The sequence below is a fragment of the Pseudocercospora fijiensis genome (assembly GCF_000340215.1).
Source record: "Pseudocercospora fijiensis CIRAD86 unplaced genomic scaffold MYCFIscaffold_1, whole genome shotgun sequence".
In the NCBI taxonomy this organism is placed as follows: Eukaryota; Fungi; Ascomycota; class Dothideomycetes; order Mycosphaerellales; family Mycosphaerellaceae; genus Pseudocercospora; species Pseudocercospora fijiensis.
Window position 1 is genome coordinate 1,746,785 of NW_006921532.1, and position 11,407 is coordinate 1,758,191.

At 43.6% G+C, this 11,407-nt stretch overlaps 1 protein-coding gene across 1 annotated transcript; it reads right to left on the minus strand.

The window, feature by feature from the left end:
• Positions 1-2,448: 2,448 nt before the first annotated feature.
• Positions 2,449-10,928, minus strand: MYCFIDRAFT_169288 (uncharacterized protein; the record flags this gene model as incomplete). Its single annotated transcript, XM_007922701.1, has 6 exons — positions 2,449-2,465; positions 10,529-10,588; positions 10,615-10,639; positions 10,669-10,696; positions 10,741-10,813; positions 10,844-10,928. The coding sequence occupies 6 exons, from the start codon at positions 10,926-10,928 to the stop codon at positions 2,449-2,451; spliced, it is 288 nt and encodes a 95-aa protein (XP_007920892.1).
• Between the last annotated feature and the right edge of the window lie 479 nt (positions 10,929-11,407).

The window sequence follows — 11,407 nt, forward strand, 5'->3', positions numbered from 1 at the left end:
ATAGGTGTTGCTATAGGCGTGCTTAGGCGGAGCCCTATAAGGCCTATAACCTGCCGCGCTAGCAGCGGAACTTGTATACCGTTAGGAAGGATCTTAGTAAAGTCGTAGCGGGCCGAGGCTAGGTAGCGGAATGCATTCAATCGCCCTATATTCTATAGAAGGTAGTCGATCTCCGTATAGTCTATAGCCCCTAGCTCCTTCTCCTCTAGGTACTCGGTTATTAGTGTACTACGGTAAGTGGCATTTAGGTTTGCCGCAATAATACGGGCCTCTATAGCTATAGGCTATTAGAATAGGCCTATATCCGCCCGATAGGATAGTAACAAGAGTGTATAGGTATCGCTATTAAATCGCGCTAGGCAGTGTTGTAAGATAATAGCATTTATTAGGGCTATACTATGCCGGAGCACCTTAATTAGGAATGCGTCGTCTACCGGAAAACCCAAAGGTAACAACTAGTCTCGTAGGTACTCTAGGACAGTTAGCGGAGAATAGTGTAGTAGATTCTATACTACCTTATCTCTAGCTAGGGTAGAAGTAAGGCGGACGTAATTGAATAGCACTCCTATACTAGGTAGCGGTAGTAGTAGCTCGTTAGTATAGCGCGCTATATGCTTAAGGTTCGTAGCCGCCTTAGTCTCCTCTAGGCCTCTATTAAATCCTTAAAGGGCACGTAGGTAGTCGTCTACTAGTCTAATATCCTCGTCGCTTTCTACCGTAAGGTCGACTACATCGTTAGCATCGGTACCTATAGAGGAGTAGCGTAGCTGGTTCTTGCTAAGTAGGTAACTATTCTAGCAGTGTAAGAACTACTATTGTTCCGTTAAGGTAGTATATAGATTGAAGCGGATAATCGGCTTTCGAACGTTCTCGATATATAGTACGTTTGCGTTATACTAAGTAGTAAAGTTGAGGTACGAGTTAGCAGCATTGCTTATAAAGCGGAAGATAGCGGCTACTAGATTGTCTATATAGGTAGTTAGCACCTACTCTCCTATAGTCGGAGTCTATCCGTAGCTATAGTCTACTCCTCTAGGCTTTAGGATAACAAGCTGTTTAGCGTACCGTATATAAGCGTATAGTTCGTTAACTGTTCCGGCGAAGTTCTAATAGTACTACATAGACTAGTAAAGCACGGTATAATAATCTTCTAGATAGTTAGGGATAGCGGCGGCAGGATCTAGCTCGTATTCTAACTAGCCGACGTAGTATTGCTGCTTCTTTGGTCCTATCTGTGAATTATTAAACCGAAAGGGAGGCATCTTCTAACCGTAGGAGAGTCCTTCGTTAAGGTAATAAACGTGTGATTCTTTACGGAAGACCTATAGCTTACTATAGGTCTCGGCGAGGGAAGCAACTAGCTAATAGTCACCCTTCTCGAATGCATTCGTATAAGCCTTGCGACGCTAATCTACCCGCTTACGAAGGGCGTGCCGCTCCTCCTTACTTAACTAGAAGGAGAGCCGAGAGACGTAGGTACCCTAAATGCTCTTAGTACGGATTTGATTATTTGATTTATTCTTCTAAGCCTATGCCGGGAAGCCTGCTATTAGAACGCTAACTAGGTTATTTGCGCTGCCTTTAGTAAAATGAGGTAGTCTGCTACGTAGGAGCTCGCGTAGCTAGTTACAGACGCTAATATACTCGCCGCGAAGTATAGTCTCGTTAGCCTTATAGAATACGCTAATAGTAGGGGTTACCTATAGATATAACTTATTGTTCTAAAGGGCGGTCTATTGCAGGTAGAAGGGGTTGGTCTGTAGTTGCGTACGCGTATATGCCTAGTAGCGTAGGCTAGGATCCTTGCCTATACTAGGCGGAAAGGGGCTAGCTATACTTATCTAGTTAGCGAGCGTAATCTATATCCGCTTACCTCGCTCTCCTAAACTACCTATTAGTCTACCTATCGCGGTGTTACCTCTATCTGCTAGGTACACCGGACGTGTTCCTATAGGCTCTCGTCCTGTTAGCTAGGCTAGGGCGCGCTAAAAAGGCATTGTACGCACGGGTAGCTAGGTATTATCGGCGTTCTTTAGTGCAGGTAAAGCAGAGGGTAGGTAATATAAGATTGCGATAGGAGTGTCGTAAGCGGCTATACGTCTTATTACCCCTATATTGAAGTTATCCTATTCTACTATAATACCGGTTATCTTCTAAGGGCAGTTAGTAATCCTGCTCGAGCGCGCTCGGAACTGAACCTGTCTAAGCACTAGGTTAATCGGACTATAAACAAGTGCTATCTATAAGAGCGAACGATTATTGTAATAGTATAAATGCGCAGTGTTTGCTATATTAGCGTCCTAGTTTAGGCGTACGGGTAGCTAATTCACCCCTCCGGTTAGCAGCGTCTACACTGTCTAACGACTATTAAGCTAAACTATTGCCGTAGCTAATAGTGTATATTTGACTTATAGGAAAACGCGCATAGTATTGTAAAACTCAGACACCTTAGTCTAGCGTGCCGCCTCGAAACATGCGCCGAAATGAATATATAGCGCTTCGTAGAGGACAGTAGGTAGAATACGGAGATTGTCGACTACGATAGGTTATCTATTATCGCGCGAGAGGAATTCCGGTATTTCTAGGTATTGTCTATCCTTTAAGACTGCAACGAAGGTAATATAGTACGTATTATATAGATATCTATTTCGGAAGAGGTCCTCGAGGTTTAGGTAGCGATATCCTCTACGTAACGGAGTGCCGCTACCTCCTAGGTCCGACTCGAGACTAGAAATAATAGGGGCCGCTATATCTTAGTCGACTAATAGGCCGCGCGTAGGTAATTCGAAACGGAGGGGCGCGCGCGCGCAAGGTATAAGATAGTTAGATACTTAACTAAGAGTGTGCTTACGATGCTATATATATAGCTGTATTAGTAGGTAGGAAGTCGGTAGAAAACTTTTTATATCCGGCTAGCTAGTAAAGCCGCAACTCGTTACGCTTGCGGTTAGTAACGTAACCGCATAGTAACAACAACAACAATAGTAGGCTAATCAACGCCGAGCATTGAAGTAACCTATTTCTTAATTACCTTATACTCTATAAATGGCCTATTTACCTATGCGTTACCTATCGGCTACCTATGCGCAAAGCGCAGGTGCCTTAGGAATTGGCCGCTAACGGGCTGCCCTAATAAGCTGATATTCCGGTATTTGTACTTCCTTAGGGGGAATAAGATATCCCTATCGAGGTTTGAATAGTCGCAGATAGTCCCCGTAGAAGTAGCTAGAAATCGCCTTGCCGTTAAGCTATCTTAGAGTGTATAACCTTTAGTGCTTACCTCTATACCCTATTACAACAAAGGGACTACGAAACGACGGGCTTAGCTTCTTCCGCTTCCCTTTATTAGAGGTGTCTTTAAGGAAAACTGCCTGTCTAGGATAAAAGGTTTCTCCTAAGACCCCCTTATTATATCGAGTCTTTTAGCGGTCCCTCCGGAGGTAATCCTTCTTAATAACTAGGTCTTTCAATTCTTACTAATCTGCTAAATACTAGAATGCGATCGCGGCTATGTCGTCCTCGTCTAGAATATTAAATTCTCCTTTAAGCTACTCTATAATCGCTTAGGTAGGCTAGGTCGGAAGAGTCTATTCTACCGGTTCTATATTCGACGCTGTACTTCCGTACGCTATCTTATACGGAGTATGCCCTAGATAATCGATGTATCTCGCATTGATATTCTTTACTACCGGTTGTAGGCGCAAATCCTAATCCCGCTAGTCGGCAGAGTACTCCCTACTAGCAGATACTAGGTATAGCGATGCCGACTTTATTAAGGCCCTTTATAGGAGATTATTTGCCTTCTTAATTATTCCTACGGCCCTTAATATACCTATTAGGGCGAAGGTAATATATATACCTTACTATAAGCAGAAATCCTTTACCTCTTAGGCAATATAATGCTTACTAGGGTCGTAGAAGATTGCTGCTATCGCCGGAAGTCGTTTTAGGTAGCTCTTTAATGCACCTATAGTATCGCCGGGTTTGTAAGTAAGAGCCGCCTTCGCGAAGGAAAACCTGTTAAAGTAGTCGATAAGATATAGGATATATCTGTTCCCTCTTATAGACGGCGGTAAGGGGCTAATCCAGTCTATCCTAAATAGCTTCTAAGGCCCGAGGACCTCTACTAGCATTTACGGCTAGCTTCGGCTTCTGTTTGTATACCTTGCGTATTAGATGCATCCTTAGATATAAGCTCGTATATCGGACGCTATGTTAGGCTAGTAAAACTTCTTCCGGAGTTTGTCTAAGACGATTTTCGATGCGAAGTGTCCTTGTTCATTATGCACACCTTACAAGATTATACCGGTCTTAGAGGGTAGAAGGCAGACGGTCTATAGCGCCTTTCTAGAGCTACGATAAAGCAACCTACTATATTTCTTATTATATCGGTAATGCGTCGCTTCCCTCTTAAACGCGGCCCTCTTTAATAAGTCTAGGAATAGCAATTCGAAGGTGCGGTAGTAGTAGTAGATGTCTTTGTACTATACGCAATCCCGGATAGAGGAGTTTAGCATTACCTACCCTTCTACCTATGCCGAAAAAGAGGTCTAGCCTACTAGACCTTTATCTAAGCCTAACTTATTATACGTAGAACGCATGCTATAAGCCGCGTACGACTTCGCTATCTTCGAGCTCAACCGTCTAAGCGTGTCCTAATATCCGCCTTTCCCTAATTTCTAGAACTATTTATTATTATAGGCATACTCCTCTACCTGTTTCGCTAGATCTTTTACTAGTAGAGTCTCCGGGCAATTAGATTCAAAGATTGTGCGCGATAAGCTATCCGCCGTAGCGTTGCGTTTGCCCTTAATCTATTTAATACGGACGTTAAGCATCCGAAGTTTCTAGACCTATCTAAAGAATATGTCCTCGTGTGTATCCGCATTTAGGAATCCTGCTAGTAGCTTCTAATCTGTTAGGATGACCGATGTTTCTACTATATCTAGTATATGCTTAAACTTTATCGCGAAGCGGAAAATAGCTAGGAGCTTACGCTTATACGTGTTATAATTTCGCTCGGTCTTGTTAAACTAGAAGGAGTTATACTATATCGGCCTCTCTTCTCTATCTTAGATCTAAGAGATGTAATAGCTAGCTTTAGTGCCCGACGCGTCCGAGTATATCCTTATAGACTTATTAGGTATCCTGCTAAACATCTATACCTTCGTAATACATAGCTTCTTTAATAACCGGAAGGACAGGTCCTACACTAGCCCCTATGTCTAGTCTTTCTTTCTAGTTAGGCTCGTAAGGGGGAGCGCGATATTAGAGAAATTAAGTACCTATTTACGTATAGTACCTACAGTCCCTAGGAATGCTCTAACCGCTAATACATCTGTCGGGATAGGCTACTCGCGAATCCGCTAGATACGGGCGTTATTGATTGTTACCGCGCCTCCGGCGGTAATTACCTAACCTAAGGCCTTTACCTTCCGGTAGAATAGGTAGAGCTTCGCAGGTGCTAGCTTTAGCTTAGCCTAGAGCAGGCGCGGCAGAACATAGTCGCGGAGGTAGCTAAATAATAATACAAAAGCCTCTATATTATTCGCTCCTTAGTGTGCCGTAAAACAATTATCTATATAGGCGATAGCCTTCTCCTTATCGGATTCTCTAAAACTATAGCGTAATGCTAGCTCCGGATTGGGCTCCGGAATCGGCCCTAGTATAATGCTTATAAGCTCCGTTATCGTAAACGAGGAGGACCTGCATCCTAAGGCATTCTCTAGGCTAGAACTGTCCCAATCCGGGAATAGTAAATGCTAGGATATGTCGGTCGTCTAGATAAACCGGAACTAACTAGTATGCATACTTAATATTAAATTGGCAAAATACCTTATGCGATAGATCGGATAGGAACTTATAGACTCTGTTAATAAGTTCTATATAGTTCCTATAGCCTTCTTCGAAAACGTAATAGTAATTGAAGGTAAGACGGGGCTATTCCTGCCCCTTCTTTAGCACTAACATAGGAGTAGCATTCTATAGCGAAATCCGACTATTCGCACTAGTAGTACGCTCGTACATCCTAGCATCGATTCCTTCCTAGATAATCCGCCGTAGCTACTATTCCTTATATCCTAAGAGGCGTCTCTGCTTTGTAGAATATACGATAGAACCCTCCTTTAGGCGAATACGATGCTTAATAAGGCGGGTAGGAGGAATCTGCTTTAGCTCGGTCGCAAAGACATCCGCATATACCTAAAGTACCTTAAGAACCTCTAGCTCCTAGTGTTCATCTAGTATTATATCTCCGAGTTAGAATCCTTCCTATCTAGCCTAGGTATACAGGTTTTCCTTACTTAGTACCTTAGAGATATCTCGCCTTATAACTCTCCTGTTTATAGGAAAAGGCTATCGTGCTAACCCTTAACGCTTAGCCGATACGCTATAGAAGGCATAAATAGATTCCGGATCTAGCCTCGGGTATCGGATGTAATAAAATCGTGTTCTATATCGGTAGGCTGCCTGCTGCCGATAGTTGGCAGGGTTAGTCTACTAGAAATACCTACTATAATAATTGCTCGCAGCTATAAGTACATCGTCCGGAAATTGGTTTAAAGTAGCCGGAGGGCTTCCTACCGGTTCCCCGCTATCTTGTATAGGTGGCACCTATATTGTAATAGGTAATGTTATTGCGATAGGTAATTTTATAGGTAATTCGGCGTTAGGTAATTTCATCTTCACCCGAGTCGTAAGCCCTTTTAGGTCCTACTTAGGACCTTTTAAAAATCCCCTTGTCTATTTTCCTTGCCCGGCAGATCCTAGACAAAGGTAATATGTGTACGTTTCTTCTTAGCCGGACTCGCGCGGCCCGATCTAGGATCTGTAGCGACGCTCTTAGTATAAGATTTATACCCCGATAAGTCCGAGGAGTCCTCCTCCGAGCTAGAAACCTTAGAGTTACTATCCGATATATCGAGGTCCTTCGTTACCTCTAGAATGTGTATCTCCGGAATCTACTAACGCTATACAACTACCTACTCTAAGGTAGGTCTAGTAAGGGTTACCCTCTGCTCTCTACGCTTCCGATCGCTAATCTTTAGGTGCCCCCTAAAGATATTGAAGTTAGCCTTTATAGAGTAGAGCTAAGGCAACCCTAACAATAGGGCTAGTATATTCCGCCGGTATACCTCTTAGCTAGCGTCGGGCTTAGGTGCAATAACGGCCTAGATTCTTCTAGATAGACCTTCTATACATATATTAAAGACAGTAAAGTATATAAGCTCTACCGAGGTCCCGCTCGTAACCGTTATCTATAGTCGTCGATAGTCTACCGCCTTAAGGTCCTTTAATTCTAAGTAGAGTTTCCTTACTAGGATAGGATAGACGACGTTAAGGTCTAAGCCTTAGTCTGTATACGTGAACTTATACGGGATAGTAATCTCTCCTTCTCCGTCGACCTTCCGGACCTTCGCTTCTATAGAGAAGGATTTGCTATCTTTACTAAGAAAATTCCTTATATTGCTCTCGACTTCCCGTCGGTCTATCTCGCTAGTATTAGGTTGTACCGATGCCTTGTTTACCTATACTGTTATAGGTGCGGTCGGCTCTAACGGCCGGTCCTGTTTCTTATAGCGTCTCTCTTTTCGCGGCGGTTTTATAAGCATAGACGTAGCATTACGGAATGCTAGCGACTATTATAGCAGTTCTAAGGGGTTGACGGTTATTTAGGCTTTCTTCTACAACTCGATAGCGGCAAGGGGTTTATCCTAATCAAGATATGCCTAGATCTTCGTAAGGTCCTTCTTTGACTTACGCTTCGCCTTCTATAGGGCACTCTAGTACGGCGGGACAAACCCGGTAGGTAGTAGTAGCCTAGCGTCTAGTATATCCTTATCGTAATTAAGAAAATCCTAGATTTGTATAGGCTTCCGGACCCTCTCGGGAGGCTATAGAGGGTTGATACGGTTGTTATTCCTAGTATCCGACCTAATCGTAGGTATTACCTACTTCTCTAAGGACGGCTCGTCCTCTTTACTTACAGCTCCTAATATCGAGATTATATCTAGGCACGACATCGTTCTATCGGCTTCTTCTATATATACTGCGCTAAAGTGCCCGGATAGGTAGTAGTCGCCCTTAGAGGCAGGCGTTAGTAGGTATAGGGCATATAGGCTATTATTACTATCTTCCGTAATCTCTTCGACTCTAGCTAAGCGAGAGCCTAGGGTAACGTTGTTAGCTCCGCTCGCAGGTGCTAGCCGTTGCTTATTTAGAGGACTACGATCCTTAAACACAATTTCCTTTAGGGCTTGCTACTCGTTATAGGAAAGCTTTCTATATCTATTTAGGTACGGTAGTCCTTTCTCTAGCCGATATCCTAGGTGTCTATAGGCAATGTATAACAATCTATCTCTCCGGTTATACTAGCGGCTGCTATTTACAAACTTATTAGAGGATTGCTTTAGGTCGAACGTTAGATTAGCTTCTCGGCGGGGTGCTAGGGAAGGGGCTAGTATAGCTACGGCTCGAGTTGGCTCTAAGATACCTGCTATCGCATTTGTTCGGGCGCCCGATAGTAGATTCCGGCTAGAGCGGTTATTAGCGCGAGGATCTTTTAGGTGCAGGGTAAGGCCTAGCCTATTTGCTAGCTGTTCTAGCTTATCTACCGTTATTTTACTAGTCGCTCGGACTGCTACCTCTACCGACTTTGGCTTGAATTTATCTAGGGGGTCTACCTCCTTCTATAAGAGTTCCCGAAACTAGGTTAACAAGTGCTACTTAGATACTAGCAACCGCAGGCCATCGTTCTTGTCTCTAGTTATAATAGGCATTAACTTATCTACTAGTTTAATACGCTTCTTGTTCCGCATCCTCTCTTTAGCCTTATCCTTAATTCTTAACCTTCTCCTAGTAGCTTTAGCGTACTTAAGAGCACCCTTTAATAACTTCGTAGTAGACGATATATATTTAAGGCTCCGTAATATTAGTAAAGGATTCTCTCTAATCCCCTTTAAGAAGGAATCTACCGTTAGGATAAGCAGGCTCTATATAGTAGGCTCTATCTCTCGGTCGGTCGTACGGTCTATACCGCTAGCGGTAACTAGCAGGTTACTAGCTCGCCTATAGTACGTTACTAGGGACTCTCCCGCTTCCTACTCTAGCTCTTAGATTTGTAGAATAGTATTAGGGATATCTTCCGTATTAGCTTTAGTGAAATGATCTAGGAAGAGCCTCTTAAATATAGCGATATCCTTATCCTTTGCCGTCTTTACGAAGCTAGGGGCTAACAATTTCTTAACTAGGGCATTCTTGTTAGCCTAAACCGATGCCTTACTCTCGAGGTAGATATCGATAGTAGTTAGGTAATGCTTAGGGGGCACTCTTCCTTTATTAGCAAATTTTTGTAGTATAATAAATTCCTAGCGTCTTAGCTAGCGGGAGGCACTCTAGGTGCTATCTCTTAGGAACAGGGTATAGGATAGGCTATCCTAAGTTCCCGTTATCTTTGCGGTAGAACGGTCTAGATTTACCTAACTGTCTAGAATTAGCTAGAAAGTTTCAGGGCCGAGAAGCTAGCGGTATCTCTCCCTTCGGCTAGCGTAGTCGGCCTATTATTGCGGTAATGGAATCAAAGTAGCTAGGTATAAACTTAGGGGAGACAGATTAGGATCAATCCCGCTCCTAGAGAGCTCTTCGTATAAGTTAACTATATTTAGGGGCGTCGAAAATTAAGCGCTCGGTAGAGTTGTAGGCTCGGGAGGTAATCTAGTTATCGACTAGATAACACCTATAACTGAATAGCTACTACAATCGTTATATAGGTAAGTAGTATAGTCTATAAACGGTAGGGAAGTAAGTTTTCGATTTTTCCTTAGAACGGTAGTCTCGAAAGTCGTATATATTGCAACGCTAGTTTCTCTCCGCTACTAAGGTCTTGCCTAGGCTAGGTTATACCTATTAAGGGAGGATATAGGTATAAACATAGGTTATAGGCACCTACTACCGGCGAGATCTTCTCCTAACTTCCTTCCGTATAAAGCGTAATCGCTAATTAGTGTTACCTGCCTATATAGATTGTAGACGTTGCCTTAGGCACTAAATCTAGGTAGCTTCTAATAGGTAGTCTATAGGTAATTAGATAGGTAAACCGATAGGTAAACCTAGCGCTATTAAAGCCGCCGGAATTCTCTCTCTCTAATATATTAAGATATCTCCTTTCTCTAAGGTTTCCTCTAAGGCTTATAATAGCCGGAATCTAGTAAGGCATAAGGCAATTGTAGCTTTACTCCGGGAGGTCTTAGATAGAGGGGTTTTTACTCCCTTAAGTAGTACTAGCGATAGTCTCTAGGCGTTTCCTCTACTAGCTATCTAGAGTGCCTTTGTCGTCTCGAATATAGGTCCGTTACTGCCGCCGACAATTATAGGTATTACCTATCCGTTTCCTACTAGGTCCTACTTTGTACTAAGTAGGTCGCAATCCTAGCGTACTTCGGTGTCGCGCTTATAATAGGGATTACCTATCGATTTCTAACTAAGAGTCGCCCTGCGTCGGTTACTAGAAAGGGAGATTTATACAGGTCACGCGTATAGGGCATAAGTCGTGGTAGGTGATGTCTGTGTCTAAGTCTACTTATATAGGTGGCTCATAGGTGATTTGACAGGTGGCACCTGTGACAGGTGGCACCTGCCATCTCTATAGAGCAAGAGCCCATGGTTGTTTACAGGCTTCTCCGCAGAGATCTTCTGTATCCTTCACATGCGAATTTTCCAGTGCCGCGCTACGCTCAGGTTCACATGGCCGTCTTGTTCAAGCGTGGGGAGCTGTGGTGATGTATCGACACGGTCCAAAAGACGATACTGGTGCAGACTCACGAGCCTTGTTGCCGTTCTTAGCAACCGAGAGTTTCGTGAGTCACTGATATGACTGCCGAGACGCTACATGGACAGCCGGTATTGGAGCGGGCAATGTTGGCCTTGTTCATCCACAAGTAGTCGCCTTGGGATATAATGTGGACGGGTGTTTTGCAAAACTTACCATCATTGGCTGAAATCCTCGGAGTCACTCGCTCATATCATGTTCAGATTGTTTCATCCGACTGCCATATATCCGTTGCGCAGCAGATGCCTGTCTTTATTGCTGAACGCATTCGCGATATCGTCATTGCAAATGAATGCAGCCTCACGATAGCACTTTTCCGCGGAAGACGTTCATTTAACTGCAAGGCACTCGTGATCGGCCACTTTGCTGCATAGGACTCCCCTGCTTCTTTCTTCAGCCTCGATTTTGACTCCAAGGACTGACTTTCAGATCCGAGATCTCGCGCTTGAAGAAGAGTTGGAAAGCGCCGAGATCGAGGTCGGTCATTCCCTGGAGAGCAGGTTGTAAGAAAATATGAGACAGCATCACCGAGAGCGATACCGGTATCTTCAGCATTGCTCGGTACATACGAATTGGGTGTTT